A 21,282-nucleotide genomic window follows, 5' to 3' on the forward strand; every position below is an offset into this window, starting at 1 on the left:
AGGGAAGGGAGGCCCCCTCCCCACTCACCCCTGCCCTGCCTGGACAGTGCCAACCCCTCTGCTTATGCCCAGGGCAGCGGCTGGCCGCCACCACACCGGACAGGCTGTCCTGGTGCCACCAGGGAGCCGTCCAGCAGGTTTTTCCTCTCTGCCTGCTGTGGGGCACCCCACCGTCTCTTCCCCGCCTTGGCTGGGCCCGGCCCTCTCTAGGCTCCCGTGCTCCTCTCTGCCAGACGCAGCCAGCGGATGGCAGGCACTGCATCGGGATGCCCAGCATCTTCGCCTACCAGAGCTCGGAGGTGGACTGGTGTGAGAGCAACTTCCAGCACTGGGAGCTGGTGGCCGAGTTCTACAACACGGTGAGGGCTGGGCGGGAGCCTCTGGTGGGACAGAGTCTCAGCAAACAGGGGTTCAAACCCCAGCTGCTCCACCTCCCCTCTGGGAAATCCTACCCGAGCAGCCGCCTCTCTGAGCCTCAGTTTGCTCATCTGTTAGGCAAGGCCTGCCTTCTGGCTTTCATTCATTAGACTGTCTTTATTAGGCGTGAGGCTCTGTGGTAGGTTTTGGAAATGCAGCCATACCCTGGAAAAGAGCTGCCTCTGCCCTCCCAGAGCAGAGGATACAGGTGCGACTCCAGGTGTCCACAACCCAGGATGATGGTGCTGTAATGGGAGGCGCACAGGCAGCTTCTGGGAAGCCTAGAGGCAGCTCCTGAGCCATTGGTGGAGGGGTGGATCAGGGAGGGCTTCCTGGAGGAGATGGCTGTGTCTGCCTTGTTCTCAGCTGTATCCCCAGCCCAGGGTGACCAACTCATCCCAGTATGCTGGGACTGTCCTGGTTTTAGCACCATAAGTCCCGGGTCCCAGGAGACCCTGCAGTTCCAGGCAAAATAGGATGGCTGGTCATCCTTCACCCAGCCCCTGCTGTCAGGACCACACTGGAAGGGCTCAAAACTCTTGGATGCCTCAACGGCAATGGCATTTAACCGAAGCTTGAAAGATGCAAGCGACCAGAGACACGTACAGTTATCCTGTGCGGGGTGCTGGGGACACCGTGGTGAATAAGGCAGTGGGCTTGCCTTCCTAGAGCTCCCAGATTGGTAGATAATGAGACAATGCCCTTTGCTCTGTGCCCTGCACATAGTACGTGCTCAATAAATGGTGAACATGAATTCACGCAAATAATGGCCTTTACCGAGCACTTACTGCGTGCCAGGCATTGCCCAAAACATTTTGCCTGAAAAAACCTCATTTAATCTTCACCATGACATTGGGAATTAGGCAGCATGTATAGTATATAGAGTTAGTTAATCCCATTTTCCAGATTAAGAAACAGGCATTCAGGGAGATTGAAGGATATGCCCAGGGTAACTGTGGTACTTAGAGGTGGGATTTGAACTTGGCATATCCGGAGAGGTGTTTTTTGCGGGGAGGGGAGCTCAGTGTCAGGTTGCTCTGACTCTGTTACCTTTGACCTCACCACTTCCCAGAGCTGGGAGGCAAGAGTTTGAGATTCAAGGGGTCCCTGAGGTCGCCTCAGCTTTTGCTTCTCCTGAGCCAGAGATACCGACCCTTTCTGGTCCTCGGTGGCCTTCCCTATAAAATGGGAGAGGGTTGAATGTGCTGGTGCCTGGAGGCTGAGAAGAGGGTGTGGGGTTCTGGACTCTTCCCCTCTGCGTTCCGTAGTCCGGAAAGTTCCCTGTCCAGCCCACCCCGCAGAAGGCACGGAGAGAGGGCTGGCTCAGATGTGGGCTGCTTCCGCATCCGTGCGCTCTCATGCAAAATTCCCCTCCGTGACATCCTCCTTCAACCTTTTTTTTTTTTTTTTTCCTGCGCCTCAGGGATTGTGGGATCTTAGTTTCCCCACCAGGGATCGAACCCGGGCCCTGGCAGTGAAAGCGCCAAATCCTAACCACTGGACCACCAGGGAAGTCCCTTTTATTTCTTTATTTTATTTTATTTTTTTGCGGTATGCGGGCCTCTCACTGCTGTCGCCTCTCCCATTGCGGAGCACAGGCTCAGCAGCCATGGCTCACGGGCCCAGCCGCTCCGCGGCATGTGGGATCCTCCCGGACCGGGGCACGAACCCGTGTCCCCTGCATCGGCAGGCGGACTCTCAACCACTGCGCCACCAGGGAAGCCCGGGAAGTCCCTTTTAAAATTGGAAACATCATCCTTAGCACATGGACCACACAAAAGCTATAACATTTTCACTAATCTTTGTAGGGCTTGAATAGATGTCAAACTACTAGGCAGCTTTTAAATTTTTAGTTTTAATTTTTTAATTTTATTTTATTTATTTATTTTTGGCTGCATTGGGTCTTTGTTGCTGTGCGCGGGCTTTCTCTAGTTGTAGCGAGCGGGGACTCCTCTTCATTGCAGTGCTTGGGCTTCTCATTGTGGGGGCTTATCTTGTTGCAGAGCACGGGCTCTAGGCTCAGTACGGGCTCAGTAGTTGCGGTGCACGGGCTTAGTTGCTCCGCGGCATGTGGGATCTTCCCGGACCAGGGCTCGAACCCGTGTCCCCTGCATTGGCAGGCGGATTCTTAACCACTGCGCCACCAGGGAAGCCCTAGGCAGGCTTTTAAAAGCATGCTTTTGGTCTAGGTATGTCAATGAAAGACCACATATATAGCAGAAAAAAATTTTAAATCTGTTCACATGGATTTTGTCATGATCCACTTAGGAATCACAGCTCATAATTGGAAAAGAGTGTTCTCTGAAGAATCTTTTGCTTTCTCGTTGATCTACGTGCAAGGAGCTCTGAGCCTGGGGTTGGAGGAAGTAGAGCCCAGCCCAGCACACGGTCGGGGTACAGACGAAGGACGCACTGGAGGACTCGGCTTCTTAGAGGAGGGCACCTAGGCGTTGGCTTTTGAAGGATGAATAGGACCTCGCCAAGTAGGGCAGGAGTCTGGGAAAGAGAGCAGAAGAGAAGAAAAGGGTGTGCTAAGTCCTGGAAGTAAACCAGTTTGGGAAAGTATGTCTCTGTGGCTAAAATACGGGGAGAGATAAAGATGAAGTTTTCAATGCTGAGTTGGAGTGTTTGAAATTTATCCTGTATTCACTGACGGACTCATTCATTCAACAAAAGTGCTGTAAACCAACCTGTGCTGGGTGATGCTGGGGTCCCAGAGAGGCTCAGTGCCCCCGGGTTGTTGGGCTGGTGGTTCAGAATTAGAAATGGACACCCCCACACTTAGCTCGTGGCAAAGGGAGAAAAACAGGGGGCAGATGTGGGATGGTGAGGAACCATGGGGTGGAGCGTGACGCCTCTGTTTGTTGAATGGGGAGGGAACCTTGATGCTTAAGGAATGAGTAAATGTTCTCTAAGGTATATGGGGCAAAGGAAACAGCATATGCAAAGGTCTTGAGGTGAGAGAAAAGAACTGTTAGCTTCAAGCCAACACCCAGGCTGCCTGCCTGAGGGGGAGGAAACGAAGGAGAGAAAAAGTGCTAATGAGGTTTCCAGGGGCTAAATCAGGAAAGCAGGGCAAAAGAGCGCGTGCTGCATCGTGAGGGCACGCGGGAGCCATGGCTGACTTCGGAGCATGGGGGAGTTGATGATCTGGGGGCAGCTGGAACACCTGGCTGCGTGTCACAGTCTAACCGAGAGCCAGGAAGGGCGATCCAACAGGAACAGAGGTCGGGGGTGTGGGAGGGGCTGGGGCAGGTGAGGCAGGGGGAGAAGTCAAGGTGTGGGCCGCTCTAGTTGGCACCTGTTTGCTTTGGCCTGGTGGCCTCCAGGTGTGGCCTCCTTCTGGGCTGCTGACAACTTAGGAGAGTTTCAAGTGGTGTGGGGAGATGTTTCAAGGCCCCCCCGCCCCAGGCTCCCAGAGGCAGCTGTGCTGCTGAAGTCCTTCCCTGGGATCCTGCCAAAGCTTCAGAAGCTCCGCATCTCATCCTCTCTAGAAAACTCCCTCTCAGATGCTCAGATTCAGAACAAAGGGATGGTATGCCTGGCGTGGGGAACTACATAGGAAAGGCATAGGAGTGGGGATGAGTAGGGGGAGTCTGGGGGTGGGTGGGTATCAAAGAGACAGGGAGATGAGAGCGGGGAGGGTGTAGGCTGCAGTGCACACCTCCGACAGCGTCCCCACCTTCTTTTCCGATAGCCTTGGCGCTGTTGGCCTCTGCAGTGTGCTGGTAACTCCAGTCTCTGTCTTCCCTGGATGCTGTGTGACCCAGGCGGGAGGCCCGCCCCTCTCTGAGCGCCTGGCTGTGACCAGCAGGTCCCATGAGCTCTAAACCACACCTGCCTCTTCTGCCTTTCTCCTCCTCAAAACTCACAGCAACTAATTACAGGGCACCTCTTGTATGCCAGGTCCCGCAGAACCGAGGAGGGCATGGTTCCTGCCCTCAGGGAGGAGAGATGCGATTAATTGAATAATTGCGCGCATGAAACTGGTGACCATGTTCATGATACATCCCAGACCCAGACTCGATAGGTCCCTCTGGGCCTCTCTTCTCCTTCGGAAAAACAGGCATCGCTGATCTGCAACCTGCTGGCCTCCCGGGGCTGACACAGGGGTCAGATTGAAATGACCCCTTTATTTCACTCTTCATTCATTGGGAATTGGTGCAGCCAGTCACTGTTTCAGTTCTGGGGACGCAGTGGTGATCAAAGCAGACAAAAATGCCTGCTCTCGTGGGGCTGGTGTCCTGGGGGATGGAGGAGACAGGCAATAAACAGGAGTCAAGAGTATAGGATGCCAGGGGGTGGTACACGCTAGGGAAGAAAAACTCATTCATTCATTCCTTTTTTAAAAAAAAATTAATTAACTTTTGGCTGCATTGGGTCTTCATTGCTGCGCTCAGGCTTTCTCTAGTTGTGGCGAGCGGGGGCTACTCTTCGTTGCAGTGCACGGGCTTCTCATTGCAGTGACTTCTCTTGTTGCGGAGCGCGGGCTCTAGGCGTGCGGGCTTCAGTAGTTGTGGCTTGCGTGCTCTAGAGCGCAGGCTCAGTAGTTGTGGCGCACGGGCTTAGCTGCTTTGCGACGTGTGGGATCTTCCCAGACTAGGGCTCGAACCCGTGTCCCCTGCATTGGCAGGCAGATTCTTAACCACTGCGCCACCAGGGAAGTCCCCATTCATTCCTTTTATTCAGCAAATATTTACTGAGTACCTATGCAAAAAGGGGATTTCTGTGAGGTGCTAGTAATTTTTGACTCATAGGACCATGGAGAGGATGATACAGCTACTGGACATCCCTAATGTCCATCAGTGGATGAATGGATAAACACAGTGTGCTCCATCCACACAATGGCATGTGATTCAGCCTTAAAAAGGAGTCAAGCACTGACACATGCCACAACATGGATGAACTTTGAAAACATGAATCTCAGTGAGAGAAACCAGACCCGAAAGACCACACAGTATGCCATTCTGTTGACACGAAACATCCAGAACAGGCAAATCCACAGAGACCGAGAGTGGATTCATGGTTTCCAAGGGCTGGGGGAAGGGAAGGGAGAGTGATTGCTAATGGGTACAGGGTTTCCTTTTGGGGTGATGAAAATGTTCTGGAATTAGCAATGATGGTTGCATACGGGGGTCCTCGGCCGTGTTTCTTGATTTGACTGAGTCAACATATTTTTCTTGAGTGCATGCCAGCCTACTGGGTGCCCAGCATGATAGACTTTGGGGACACAGCCGGGGAAAAAACAGGTGTTTCCTGTCCTCTTGGAAGTCACAGTCCGGTGGGGAGGGCAGAGATGATAAAGCAGTAAGCAGTGAAAAAGACTGAGGTGAGGCGTCTACTCAGGTCAATCCCCTTCCTTCCTTCCTTCCTTCCTTCCTCCTTCTCCCCACCTTCCCTCCATCTCTCCCCCTTTTCCTCCTTCCGGTCCTAAGGATCCAGCCACATCCACTTACCAGACGTCCTGCTGGGTACGGGTGATCAAAACATCAAAGCATTCTAGAATAATAGTCACCCCATGGTACACAGCACATGCATCAGACACATGTGTGCATTATTGACACGTATTCTTTGCATGCATTATTCGCTACAAAAATTCACTGAGCACCTACTGTGTGCCAGGCACTGTCCTAGACACCTGGGGTTTGTAGCAGTGAACAAAACTGCCGACCCCCCTGGTCCCGTGGCACTCAGTTCTCGAATCCTCACCGTGGCGCTCGGAGATAGGGCCTCCGTTTTATAGAGGAGGAAACTGAAGCATAGAGCATCCCCCAAACTCTGACTGGATACACCGTAAAGGCAGTGACTTTGTTTTCAGGCACTGGTAAGGTCCTTGAGTACGTAGTAGGTACTGAAGGAATGATTGTTGAGCAAATGAATGAATGAATGAATGAATGAAAGTGAAGGCACCTGCTGGGACTGGGACCCAAGGAATCCAGCTCACCTGTGTCCAGAGCTCAGGACTGGCCACGATCTCGGGCGGGTACCTTGCCTGCCTCTCTGAGTCTGGGTAGGGCCGGTGGTTGGGAAACGCGGGGGCCCAGCCCCGGAGGGCAGAGAGGGAGACGCTGGCGTCAGGGTGGTCTCTGATTCTATCACAAACCCCGGCGGCATTCGGAGCCCATTAGTTATAGGCGTTGCCCGTTGCTCTGTCCTCATTCTGCACACTCAGGGACGTTATTGAGAACACCCGTCTTCATCCTGCAGGCCACTTAGCATGGAGCATTGATACCAACCACAAGCCTGTTATTATTATCTCCTTGAACAGTAACAAGAGCAGCAGCAGCCTTTGCTATTTCTTGAGCCCAAACCATGTCCCTGGCGAAGTAGCTTTTCAATGCCTGGCCTCATGCATCCCCCTCCCCGCAACAACCTTCATGGTAGCATTGATGATCCTCTCCTACTTCACTGGTGCAGGAAAGGGGGACCCACAGACACCAGATCACACAGCCAGGAAGCAGGGGAGCCCCCTCTTCATCTTCACCACCCAATCTTTCAAAGCAGGGGGTCAAAGCAAACTTCGGAGTCCCCCAGAGCTGTGCAACCTCAGAGAAATCACTCCACCTCTCTGAGACTCAAGCTCCCCATTGCCAAACAAGAACTAGAAAGTTGGACCTTGAGGGGGTGTGCTAGGATTAAGAACAATCTGTAAGATCAGGCTGTCAATAGATTGGAAAGTGACAGTTGTAGCACCTTCTATTCAGAAGTTTCTAGATGCAAGACCCTCTGCCAAGTGTTTTCATGTGTGTGACAGGTGATCCACCTGAATTATTTTGAGATCCAGCCAACAGGATTTATTGAGCACCTACTATATTCTGGTTCCTGAGGTTATAATGGGGAAGGGGGAAGCCACAGTCCCCATTCTCAAAGCCAGGTTTAGCGGGAGAGCCAGATGGTTCCAGCCAGACAAGTGTCAGGAAAGTGGGATGGCACAGGGCCACAAAGGAAGGCCACCTGACCCTGCCTTGGGGGATTAGGAAGGCTTTAGGGAGAAAGTGATGCCCAGGTTAAAGGCGGAGTAATTGGCCTGGCGAAGAGGGGTAAGGGGGAATGAGAGTGTTCCAGGTAGTGGGAACAGTATGTGTGAACTCCTGGAGGTTAAAGTATGGCTCATTCAGAACTAAGTTATTCCTTCCACCCAGATTATAAAGTTGAAGGTGGAGAAAGGTGAGTTATGGAGGGAGTTTATAAGCCAAGCTTAAGAATCTGGATTTTATAGATGAGAGTCACGGACGTGTTTTAAGTGGAGGCTTAACAGTTTGGGAGGCTGGATGGCTCAGCATCTTCAGGGCATGCCTGATTTGCCCAAGGGCTGCCGTTTGGTTGAAGACAGAGGGAACATCAGATTTGTTTGGGGTTTTGCCCATTCAGTATCCATGGCCCCATTTTCCCTTCATCAACCACCTGGTTATGGCCTCGGTGGGATGGTCAATCAAGGTGGTCCCCCTCCTCTGGCCAAGGATGGGATGTGGCCCAGGCTACACTCTCCAGAATTTGAAGCTTGGGCTTGGACAGAAGGACTGGACACAGTTGTTTTCATTCATACCCAAAATTGCCCCCTGAAGAGATTGTCCATTAGAGGGTCAAAGCTGTTCTGGTTTCTGGTTTTCCTTGTCCTCTGCAATTCCTTTGATTAATGAGCTCCCTATAATAAATGAATGAATGAATGAATGAACGAACGAATGAATGAATGATTTGGTTAATTAAATAAGTAAACACACACACACACACACACACACACACACACACACACACATTTATATTTATAGGGTAAGTTCACCAGAATCATTTTCTGTTGCTTGCTACCAAAGAACCCTAGCTAATATTACCAGTGCTGATGGGTTTGTTGGATTCAGGCAATAGAATGGTAGCTTAAGCAAAAACTAAAACAAAGAAACAAACCAAAGGGGGGCGGAGGGGGAGAAAGAAGGCATTGGAAAGATTGTGGGATACCTTAGAAAATGGAAAGATGAGTTGTTTTGGGAAGGCTGCGACCCAGGGTAGGTGTGCAGGATTCAGAAGAAGGGCAAACACTACCCTCGAGTATTTGCTTTTTTTCCCTCACCCTTGTCTTCTCGTGGGTGGCAAGATGGTTGCCATATTTTAAACATCATGACAATATCCCAGGGCCTCTTTAGACAGTTGCCAACGGTGCAACACAATTATGGTGACTCCCAGGCTTTGTGTCTGCTCCAAGTTTCAAATTCCCCAAAGAAAAGTCTGATATCCTGCTTTGGGATAGGTGTCTATTCCGGTGGGGTAGGGTCTCGTGATACAGACAGGGCAGGTCGGGGGTGTTCTGTGTTCTGGGGTAGCCACTGTGAACTGGGTGATCCTCCTGGAGATGTGTTTGACTCTGTCCATTGACAAACACCAGAGAACTTGGCATGGAAAACAAGGACATAGGTGGGACCATGGGCTGGGGAACCAGTTTGCCAAGGCTGGGTTCTCAAACTATGACCTTTGAGCTGGTTCTCCCATTGCCCCAGGAGAGCTGTGGACTTTCCTGGAATCAGGAGGCCTCCTGTCTTGGGAACCTGTACAGGTGCCCAGGACCTAGGCTAGTAGATGCTGACATTGTATCAGGTGAATGATTTTCCCCACACCCACCACTGTGCCCTGTATTTTTGAGTCAGCATCGTTAATACTGGGGTTCTAAAAAATAACAGAGCATCCTAGTTAAGAGGGTGCTGTTTCTTCACTTTCTAAGATGGAATGCAGACAATTTAGGAGACCTTTACAAGGGGAAGATTTTTTGGGGGAGGGAAGGGTGTCATTGAGTGAGCAAGCTGGTTGACCTCAAATTGGCAGGTGGATTGAGGCCATGAGAACACCTGTTTCTGAGCCCATGTGAGATACTCACTGTGACCCCAACATACCTGGGGGAGACTTTGAGGGGCATCGAAGTCCTGCATCAGCAGTTGGGGACTTTGAGCCGTTGAAATTCTGGTGCAAATGTTCTTGTGACCTTAATTGTATTTATGAGTCCAGTGAGGTTTGGGGACCTTTGGGTCAACAGCATGAAAAGGCAGGTGGTGTTATGCATATGTCAGAAATGCAGAGATGGCAGGTTAAGGGATTGAAGTTACCTTCTCAAGGCTCCACAGTTAATGAGCAAGGGAACATGTATCCAATCCCACACCACTTGGATCCCAAAGGTCGTTCATTGGAATGCTTTGGTTTCAAATAAAACACCCAACTAAAACAGCTTAAATAGAAAGGACAGTATCTTTTTTTTTTTTTAATGGAAGTTGGAGGTAGATGGTTCCAGAATAGATTAACTCAGAGCCCAACATCATCAGGCTACTTGGTTCTTCCCATCTTTCTTCTCTGCTATCCCTGGAGAAGTGGTCCTCAAAATATTGTCCAAGCGCCACCCTGCTTGGTGTCCTTGAGACCCTTTCAGGGTTTCCTCAAGGTCAAAATTATTTTCATAATAATATTAAGGTATTATTTGCCTTTTCCCACTCTGATTCTCTCACGAGGGTACAATGGAACCTTCCAGAGGCTGCATGACGTGTGATGACATCATCTATCTGATGGCCACACGAATGTGGGCTTGTGTAGTCACGTGTCTTGAAAGTTTTGGGGTTTTAATTTCTAATAAGGTAAATCTTGATAGATGTAACTCACACAGGCAAAAGCTCTTCAGGGTCCTCAGTAATATTTCAGAATATAAGAAGTCCTTGAAACCAAACTGTTTGAGACCACTGTCCTCAAGTATTTGTTTTTCCTGTCAACCTTGTTTCCTCATGGTTGCAAAATGGCTGCCACAGCTGAAACATCAGAACAATCTCCAAAGGCCTGTTCACTCAGTCTGATTTCAGTAAAGAGAACTTTCCCAGAAGCCCCTCATCAGATCTTCCACCATGTTTCATTCCTTAACCAATCCTTAGCAATAGGGATGATCTATGCCCTGGGGCTAAATCCTGCCTCCCTAAAAGCCATGCCTTCCTGATACCTGAACAAAATTCTGGTTTATTGAACAAGGAAGAAAGGGAGTATCTATAAGTTAAGACATAAGTCCAGCTGCTGTAGCAGAGACCCAAAATAATAATGGTTTAATGAAGATAGAAATTTGTTTCTCTCTTACATAACATCCAATCATAAGCTCCCCAGGGCTGGTGTGAGAGCTTTGGGGTACCAGAGATCCAGGCTCCTTCTATATGGTTGTTTTCCCATCTCTAGGCCATTGCTGTCATCTGTGTGGCTCAAGAAGCTATCCCACCACATCTGCATCCCAGTAGAAAGGGATTAAGGGGAAGGCACACCCCTTCCCTTTAGGAAGACAACCTAGAAGCTGTACTTATGTCTTGTGCCCATGTCTTACTGGCCAGAACTCAGTCACACGGCTGTGTGGAGCTGCAAGGGAATCTGGGAAGTGTAGTCTTTAGCTTGGTGGCCTTGTTACGTAGAAGAAGGAGAGAATCAGATTAGCTCATGCCCATTGTTATTCCCCTTTGCCTCCCAAGAAGGAAAGGTCTTCCTAATACTGAACCAAATCAGTCTGGTTAAGGAGGAAGAAGGGAGGATGGTTGTTGAGCGCTCAATTCCCGCTGTCTGCCATAACTACCATATTCTTAGCGGTCATTGTGAGTTATCTGAATCATGTGTTATTATCAAACATCGATTGAGGTCTGTGAAGCAGTTTCCGCCTCTGTGATAAACAGCACTCTGATTCTTGTCTCAAGAAACTCACGTGGGATCTCGCTTCAAATCCTGGATTCTCCAGTTACTGGCTGGGTGACCTGGGCTGGACCATTTGACCACTCTGACAATCAGTATCTTCTTCTGTGGCGTGGTGATACACGACCTAACTGGCAGGGTTGTTTTGAGGATGAGAACAGATTCTGGGAATAATAAACCTTGCCTGGGCCCCAGAACATTGCGAATGTCTAATTATAAGGACGCAAATCACTAATCCACAGACAACATAGCTGTGCAATCATGGGGTCAACAGCATGAAAAGGCAGGTGGTGTTATGCATATGTCAGAAATGCAGAGACATTTCTGGACAAGGCATAGCTGTGTGGTACCAGCTGGCCTCCATGCACCTTTCTCCTCTCCTACCCCAGCCCACAGTAATATTTCCTCTTTGTCTCAGCTAGCTAATGTTGCATAACAAATGACCCTAAAGTTTAGTGGCTTGAAACAATGACCACTTATTTATTTATTTATTTTTGCTCATGAATCAGTAATCTGGATAGGGTTTGGCAGGGACAGCTCATCTATGTTCCACGTGGCAACTGTTGGTGTGACTTGAAGGGGGGAAGGGGACTGGAATCAGGTTCATTCACTTCTGTGTGTGGTAGCTGGACTGGGAAGAGTCAAACTTCTGGGGACTGGAATAGCTGGGGCTCCTCCAGCATCTCTCTCGATCTCTCTGTGGTCTCTCCACATGGTCTCTCCAGCATGGCAGCTTTAAGGGTACCCCGTCTTCTTGCATGGTGGCTAGAGCTCCAATGTCTCGTGCTCTGAGATAGCGACTATCAGGTGGAAGCCACTGTACTTTTTTTGACGCAACCTCAGAGGTCATGCCCCACCACTTCTGCTTCCTGCTGTTTTTAGAAGCGAGTCACTAGGGTATTGCATTGTCTTTCCTTGTCTACAAGGCCAAGGCCAACTCATGACCACCAAGTTTGCATTTCAGTCCACAAGAGGTAGAGTGCAAGCCTTAAGCTGCTTCTTAAGGACTGACCTGGAAGCAATAGGTTCATTTACATTCCTATCCCATTGACTAGACCAGGTCCCAAGGCCACAGAGAGCTGCAAGGAAGGCTGGGATATGTAGTCTTTCGCTGAGTAGTTGGACGCCCAGCTCAAACTTGGGGAACACTATTGCCAAGAGGAAAATGTGGAAAGTTAGTAGATAGACTTTGCCACAGGCATTGAATGAATGAATGAACCCATAGAATAATGGATGGAGTTATGGATCTACTGATGACTGGTTGGCTGTTAAGTTCAGCTGAAAGATGGATAGACCCTGGGTTGATCAACTGCCTGAAAGGTGATAGGGGACCGACTGGGTAATGACTAAGGGCAGCCCCCCTCCTCGTCCTCTGTCTGACAACCCCCTCCCCGTATTTCCCCCTTCCTTCTCCAGTTCAGCAATGTCACCTTCTTCATCTTTGGGCCTCTCATGATGTTTCTGATGCACCCATATGTCCAGAAACGTTCCCGCTACATTTATGTCACCTTCATCCTCTTCACAGTCATAGGTAGGTGGGGGGGTGGGGTGGGACAATACGGTAGTGGGGGCGGGAAGGGAAAATTCCCTTGACCACCTGCCTTTGTCTTTCGCTCCAGGTCTGTTCTCTATGTACTTTCACATGACACTCAGCTTCCTGGGCCAGATGCTGGATGAGATCGCTATTCTGTGGCTGCTGGCCAGTGGCTACGGCATATGGATGCCCCGCTGCTACTTCCCTGCCTTCCTAGGGGAGAACAGGTGGGGCGAGGGCCGGTCCTCTGTCGATCTTGCTGGAGCCCACCTATCCTCTGGGTCCCCTGCCCAGGCCCTCTTGGGGTGTTTAGAATCCTTCCCCTCAACACCCCAGGACTTTTTTCCTGACCCTGCCTGATCTAACTGGACTTCCAGGGACCCCTCTTCTGAGTGCACTTGCGACCCCTGGAAGTCCTCCCCTTATCCTACTCTTTATTTGGAATTCTTCCTCTGATCCCACCTGGATAGCTGGGACCTTCTCCAGACCCTGTCTGAACCCACTGTGGGGTCCCAGAACCCCATGCCTAAGCTTACCTGGGGCCCACAGACCTCTTCCCTGAGCTTGTCATCTGGGTTCCCCGGAATCTTTCATTGGATCCTCCTGGGCCCCTTTTTTTGACCTCAAGACCCATCTGAATCTCTCTCCTGACCCTGTGTGACCCACTTGAGCCTTCCAGGACCCCTCTCCTAATAGCCACTGGGACCCCTGTAGTTCCTTCCTTAATCCCACCCGGCTCACCTGAATCCCTTGCCTGAACTCACCTGGGCTCTGGAACCCTCTTCTGACCTGACTAAGCCCCCTTGAGCTTCCCTGAGACCGCCTCGTCATCCTACCCATCCCCTACCCCGGGACCCCCTTTGGACCCTGCCTGTGCCCACCTGGGTTCCCTGGGAAATTTCCTGTGATCCTCCTGGGACCCCTGAGACCTTTTACTGAGCCCACCTCGGAGTCTTAAGACCATTTTCTGAGCTTCCCTTTTCTCATCCATCTTTGCGACAAGAGCACCCTATTGCTCTGCCTAAACCCCACAGGAACACCCCCCAACCACCCCCGACGGCTGAGCCCTTCTCTCCCCAGGCCCCAGTACATCTGCCTGGTCATCACCGCCACCGTGGTCAGTACCTTCCTGTCCTTCCTGACGCCCATGATCAACGCGTACGCCCTCAACTGCATTGCCCTGCACATCGTCTACATCGTGGCCCAGGAATATAAAAAGTGGGTGGTGGCTGCAGGTGCCCGGGGAGGGGGCTCCCCTTTCCCTTCCAAGAACCACGCCCTCCACCCCCGCCAAAAAAACCCACAACACCTCACTGTGTTAAAGAGGTGATGTCCCTTCCCCAAGATCATTCACCAAATAGGGGCAGGACCGGGATTTGAACCTAAGGTTGTCTCTGACTGCAGAGTTTGTCCCTTTTATTCTGAAAACCCCCAAACACACATACAAGTGGAGAGCATTGTATCACAAATCTCCGTGTGCCCACTAACCAGCCCCAGCAAACATTAGCATTTTGCCGACCTGCGTTCTGTGTTCCCCCCAGATTTCGTATAATGTCAACCATTCATTGTTCAGGGTTTCACTCACCTGATAAAGAATTATTATCTTTAGCCCATACTAGGTCTTAGCAGGCTAGAGAGGGGACTCTCAAATGGGGCCATTTGAGGAGAGTTGAATAAAACGTTTCCTTACAAAGGAGAGGGCAGACTGTAGGAAAATCACTAGGGATCATTTAGAAGCTCTGTGTTAATAACGACGGGATTCTATGATCATCGGGAGACCTGGGATGGGGAGTGATGGGAGGGAGTGATTGCAAGAATCTGGAAGGAGAGAGCTAGCAGAGGGGGGTCTCCTTGGCAAGAGCTGTGGCCTCCAGTTGTTGGTTGTAGCCAGCCCGAGCCAATCCCACAGGGAGGTTGTGTGGACCAAATCCAGGGGCTCCCTTGTCCTTGGGCTTCCAGTTGGGTTGCCCAATGGTTTCCAGTTGGGTTGGCCAATGGGGAGCCCCAGTAGGGAACCGAAGGGTGGATGGAGGATACTGTTGGAATATTTATTTCGAGGTCCACATAGCTTAGCTCCCCTGCCCCTGCTGCCCCCTGAGGCACAGGGCAGAGTGGAGAAAGGCAGGGAAGGATCTAGAGGGACGAATAGATCCTTCCTTAAAATAGCATCTAATACCCATTTTTCACTGAACTTTCCCCAGTTTCCCAAAGACATCTTCTTACACCTGGTCTTGTTTAAATCAGAAGGCAAACACAGTCTCTCAGACCTTCTTTATTCCATAGCACTCCCTCCCTCCCTCCCTCCCTCCCCCCCTCCCCCTTTCTTCACGCCTCTGATTTGATAACAGAAACTCGATCGATCGTTTGTCCTGTACAACATCCTGCATTATGGATTTGGCTGACTGATTGCTGTGGTTTCTTTCTTTCTTCCTTCCTTCCTTCCTTTCTTTTTCTTTCTTTCTTTTTCTTTCTTCCTTCCTTCTTTCTTTATTTTTGTATTTCCTGAAAATTAATAGATCTAGATTTACATTTAATTTTTTCATTTCATGTGTGGCACTGGGTGCTGCTTGTTCCAGCCAATGAAGACCCCATGATGAATGGTTGTCCCACATTTAGTGCCATTAAGATTGGTCAGTAGATTCGGATGTTGTCATCCAGACCCTTCATTGTAAAGTTTTCTACTGACCTTTCCCCTAATGATTCCAGCAGCTGTTTCATGCCGTCTCCATCCGTGATCTCATTAGAGGGTGCAAAAGGGTGATTTTCAGATTCTGTTATTCCTTCTGCATTGATTATCTGGAGTTCATCCATCCAGATAGAAGGACTTTTGCTCATCAACCTTGAAATACAGTTTGGACAGGAAAGACAGGATAGGGCACTGATTCTTTCCCTTTTAAAAATCAATTTCTAGAGCAATGAGTTGGTGCCTTAGCCATCTCTAGTAAGGACCAATGAAGTGGTTTTTTCTTTAAGTATTATTATGAACTCATGGGTGTTTATATCTCTGAAGTGTTTCAATCCATTGCAGTCACTATCCTATATTTTTAACTTTTTATTTTGAAATAATTACAGGCTCAGAGCAAGTTGCAAAAATAGTACAGAGTCCTGTGTACCCTTTACCCAGATCCCCCCCTGCTCCCCCAATGGCAGCATCGGATGTATCCACAGTCCAGCCTCAAAAAGGAGGAAATTGACAATGGGACAATACTGTTAACTAGATCACAGACTTTATTCAGAGTTCACTAATTTTAATGTTTTTTTTCTTTTTTTTTTGGCCACACTGCCCAGCATGCAGAATCTTAGTTCCCTGACCAGGGATCGAACCTGTGCCCCCTGAAGTGGAAGCGCAGAGCCCTAACCACTGCACCGCTGGGGAATTCCTTAGATTTCACCAATTCTTCTTCTTCTTATTATTATTTTTGGCGTTCAAACTGTCCCATTTTAGGCTAGCGGGCAGGGCTTGTGCTTTTACCCATAAAGGAGTTACTGCCCCATTAATCCCTGATAAACTGTTTCCTAAGGGACAGTGGGTTAGCTCTGCTGTTTGGGAAACACAGATTCTAATCTTGAGTTGTCCTGAGACATGGCCTCAGAGAATACACCCTCCCACACACAGACATATATTCTCATAGCCACATAGACATAAATTCTCATGCACCGACCCACAGGGGCACACACACTTACACCCCAAGACACAAACACGGAAAGCCTTGTTGGTTACGGGTTCTGCATTCTGATAAACCTGAATCAGACCCCACTTACTAGCTGTGTAACCCTGGAGTGGGGCTGGGACATACTTAATCTCGCGTGCCTCAGTATTCTTATCTACAAAATGGGAATAATAGCATTGTTGTGAGGACCCGGCGTCTTGTAAGTGCTCAGCAAGTGTTAGCACAGACCTGGCCCTCTCCCCGCTTGCCCCCTTGATCCTTCCCTCCTCCCAGCCTCATCTCCTTGGATGGAGGAGTTTCCCATCGGCTCCTTTGGGCCCTGCTAGCTGAGTCAGGCTCTGATCTCCCTCCTTCCCTCCCTAGGACCAGTAATAAGGAGCTTCGGCATCTAATTGAGGTCACCATGGTTTTATGGGCTTTTGCGTTTACTAGCTGGATCAGTGACCGCTGGCTCTGCAGTTTCTGGCAGTGGATTAATTTCTCCTACCTGCACAGCATCTGGTAAGCATTTGCCCTGTGGTCTTGGGCCTTAGAAGCAGAAACTCTCAGATGCCAGAGCTTGGAGCAGGAGCCTGGGGGCAGGGTGGGGAGGCACAGATACTGGGATGTGTGTGTGTATGTATGTCTGTGTGTGTTGGGGGACGGTGTAGTCAGGAGATCAGGTCCAGGAGGTCCTTTGGGATGGTCAGGATCCATGAGAGGTAGGGAGAGGTGGGGATGGGGGCGTCAAGCTGGCTGCAGGGGCATCTTGTCCCGTCATCACCCTGTCACATAGGCATGTACTCATCAGCATCACCTTCCCCTATGGCATCGTCATCATGGCCATGGTGGATGCCACGTATGAGATGCCGGACAAAACTCTCAAAGTCTGCTACTGGCCTCGGGACACTTGGCCCATGGGGCTGCCCTACGTGGAGATCAGTGATGACAACAAGAGCTGCTGAGGTCCGCCAGCTTCTTGACCACCCAGCTACCTGCGTCCTGAGGACAGAAACCTGAATGGGGAGACTGAGAGACACTCGCAGTTCCACCCTCCAGCTCCATTTCCCCATCCTCCTGGCCCTCCGTGGCCCCATCCTGAGGCAGGGGATGGACTTCACAACCTCTCTGTGCTGTAGTCTGATGACCCTGGGCGGCTGCCTGGCAGAGCTCCCCTCCACAACCTGCCCCTGTTCTCTTTCACTTCCTCTTCCTGGTTCACTGTTGTCACGTGACCAGGCTGGATGACCTGGTGCTGTGACTCTGTGGCAGCCACTGGGAATGACCTCAGGCTGGGGCTTGGTCCCCGGGCACCTTATAAAGAGTGGCAGTCGCTATGAGACTCTTTGGACCTGTCTTTGGCTGTGCAACGTCACTGGTACTTGGGGGGCATCCCAGAGAAGGGACATGTTTTCCAGTCACCTCATTCTACACTCACACATGCGTGCAGAGACCTCACAGATACTCACACAGGCTCACACCGGCTCCCATGGAGCAACTTGGAGGCCGGGACTGGGTGATTTGGGTACTGTTGGGGCACGGGCATCAGTACGGGAGCTGCAGTGGCCGGTACTGGCTCTCAAAGCGAGGGGAGAAGGGGAGGGTGATTTCCATGGCGGTTAAGAGCCCAGGGCTTGGAGTCAGGCAGATGTAAGTTCGAATTCTGCTCCACCATCTCCTACTTGTATTATCCGGGGTAAGCGATTTTTTTCCTGCCTCTGAAGTTCAAGGACCATGTCTGTAAAACATTCCTTCCGGGCTTCCCTGGTGGCGCAGCGGTTGAGAGTCCACCTGCCATTGCAGGGGACACGGGTTCGTGCCCCGGTCCGGGAAGATCCCACATGCCGCGGAGCGGCTGGGCCCGTGAGCCATGGTCGCTGAGCCTGCACGTCCGGAGCCTGTGCTCCGCAACGGGAGAGGCCACAACAGTGAGAGGCCCGCGTACCGCAAAAAAAAAAAAAAAAAAAAAAAAAAAACCATTCCTTCCTTCCTGGGATTTCTGTGTAGATAAAACAAGGTAACATATAATGTGCTTAGCATGGAGTCTGGCAAACATCCATCCATCTACTCATTCTGTAATTTATCCATCCATTTATCCATCCATCCATCTTTTGAACTGTCCATTGAACTATCCATCTAGCTATCCTTTAATTTACTCATCCACTAATTTATTCCTTCATTTGTCCATCCTTTTATCTGTTCTCCATCTTCCTTATCTACTGCTTATTCATTAATGTATCATCCATTCATTGAACCATCCACGCATCCATCTACTCGTCCACTTATCCACCCATCCATCCATCCATATATTTTTCATCCTTCCATCATCCATTACTCATTGTCCTTCCACCCATCCATGTATCCAACTGTTAACTATCCCTCCCTCCATCTATATTTAGCCATCCATTTATTTTCATTTATCCTTCTGTCTCACCATTTGTTTAATTATTTATCCATCCATTCATCCATCCATCCATATTTAGCCATCTCTTTATTCATTTATCCATCCAAATCATTCAGTCATCCCTCCATTCATCTGTTTTCCCACCTGTTCATTCATTCATTCATTCAGTCAGCCATTCATCTCTTCAACAAATATATACTGAGTTCCTACTATATGTTTGACACCAGTCCTTGGGGATATATGACAACAAAGACATGCAAAGTCCCTCCCCTAATGAGGAGACAACATTAGATAAATAAAAAGACACATGACCAAGGCACTGATGGGTGCTGCAGAAAAGATAAAGCATGGTGATGTTCTCAAGACCATGGGGTGGGGAGCGCCCATTTCAAATGGATGATCAGTGGGGAGCGCACTTTCCAGCTGAGCCCTCAATAACAAGGAAACCAGCCATTCCAAGAACCGGGCAAGACCATTCTGGGCAGAGGGAATGGCAGGTGTGAAACTTTTGGGGTGGGAATGAAGTGGAACAACAGAAAGGAAGCTGCTGTTGGAGCTTAGTAAATGAGAGAGAGTTCAGAGTAAGAGGTTCTTAACCTGGGGGGCCGGGATGGATTTCGTATCCATGAACCACTTGACGTTCTCTGCAGAAGATGGGTTTCTGGGCATGTTATCTAAGCCCCTGGACTGCATCACTCCAAAAGGAGAAGAAGCAAGACCATCTGGCCTGCTGGAGAGATGGGGACATTGGAAGGAGAGGGGCCCCTCGTATTTACATGTCCATGACACACAGCATTGAACCTAATAACCCTCGACCCCCTCCCCCCCAGATAGACAAGAATAGTCTCATTTTATAGATGTGGCTCAGAGAGGGCAAGCAACTTGCCCAGGCCCCCACAGCCTGGACTTGAGCCAGGACTGTCCTTCCCCCAGATTCCTTGCTCCACAGTGAGTCAGAAGAAAGACTGTATTTGGATCTCAGGTCTCCTGCTTCTGGGTCTTTCTGACTTTCTTGTTCTAGAAACCAGAATTTCTTCACCTATGGCCTCAGGATGGATTGTGGTGGGAGGAGGGGGTGGAGATGGTGGGAATTTCTACAGACTTGTGAATTGTCTGCAAAATGTTGTGTCCTGGTGTTTCTGGTGGGGAGAGCAGCTGTGCCTCCATGATATTCTCTAAAGGGCATCTGACACTCTGATAGTGAAGAATCTCAATTCAAACTCTTCTGGGGGCAGGCGGATAGAAAAGCATCTGCTTCCTAATCCTCTTGCCTCTATCCGTAAATACATGGCCATGATTTGTCCCCAGCTTCTGACTCCTGGCCCCTGCTGACTCCTCCTTGCTGACTCCTCCTTACAGCCTCCTCTTGGGGCATGGAGGCAGTGGGCAGGTAGGAAGGAGGTCTAGGTACTCATCCAGTGTGTAATTCTAACTAACCATGGGACCTTGGCAAGTCCCAGTCTCCATCATGGAGGACTCTGGGTGGCAAAGGACAAAATGTTCAACTCTAGGTGGCTGGAATGACAAAAGGATAATCAGCATATATACCTTTGAAGTTAGCCTGCTGCTGGTGTGGCTGGATCTAGGATTCAAATGATGTCACCAGGGCCAGGTTCCCTCCATCCCTCTGGTCTGCCTCATGGGTAGGAGGTGGCTGCCACTAGGCTTCTAGCCTTCCAAGTAGAAAAGTATACACTAAAGCTCCAAGAGCACATGAAAAGATGCTCAACATCATTAATCATTAGGGAAATGCAAATCAAAACCACAAATATCACTTCACACCCACTAAGTTGGCCATAATATTTTTTAAAGGCCGTAGATAAGTGCTGATGAAAACATGGAGAAATGGGAACCCTTGTGATTTGCTGGTAGGAATGTGAAATGGTACCGCTGTGGTGGAAAAGAGTTTACTGGTTCCTTAACAAGTTAAACATAGAATCACCATGTGATCCATCAGTTCCACTCCTAGACATATACCTCAAAGAATTGAAAACAGGTATTCAAACAAGTATGCATACAGAAATGTTCATAGCAGCACAATCGATAAGAACCAACAGGTGGAAACAACCTAAATGTCCATCGATGGATAAACAAAAGTGGTGCATTCATACAATGGAATATTATTCCTCCTTAAAAAGGAATGACGCTCTGACACATGATACAATATGGATGAAGCTTGAAAATATTACACTCAGTGAAAATCCAGACACTAAGGGCACATATTCTATGATTTCACTTATATGAAATGTCTGGAACAGGCAAATCCATAAGGGAGGGCAAAAGCAGATTAGTGGTTGCTAGGGGCTGAGAGGAGGGAATGGGGAGTGACTACTAACGGGTATAGGGTTTCTTTTTGGGGTGAAGAATAGGTCTTGGAAAACTAGATAGAAGTGATGGTTACACAACACTGGGAAGGTTCTAGATGCCCCTGAATCATACGCTTTAATACGGTTCATGGTTAGTTTTACGTTTTGTGAATTTTACCTCAATTAAAATTTAAGAAAGCTCCCGGAGTCACTCTTGGCTGGTGTTAGATCGTGTCCTCTCGCACCCGCCTCCACCGATCCCGGTAGCGAGAAGGATGCAGCCCT

General features: G+C 49.6%; 1 protein-coding gene across 1 annotated transcript; it reads left to right on the plus strand.

Annotated features, from left to right (window-relative positions):
- Positions 1-266: 266 nt before the first annotated feature.
- Positions 267-17,252, plus strand: ACER1 (alkaline ceramidase 1). The gene is made up of 6 exons (XM_065875450.1): positions 267-359; positions 12,520-12,634; positions 12,723-12,864; positions 13,718-13,855; positions 16,672-16,809; positions 17,084-17,252. The coding sequence occupies exons 1-6, from the start codon at positions 267-269 to the stop codon at positions 17,250-17,252; spliced, it is 795 nt and encodes a 264-aa protein (XP_065731522.1).
- Positions 17,253-21,282: the final 4,030 nt, after the last annotated feature.

This window comes from Phocoena phocoena, chromosome 3 (genome assembly GCF_963924675.1).
Source record: "Phocoena phocoena chromosome 3, mPhoPho1.1, whole genome shotgun sequence".
Taxonomy (NCBI): Eukaryota; Metazoa; Chordata; class Mammalia; order Artiodactyla; family Phocoenidae; genus Phocoena; species Phocoena phocoena.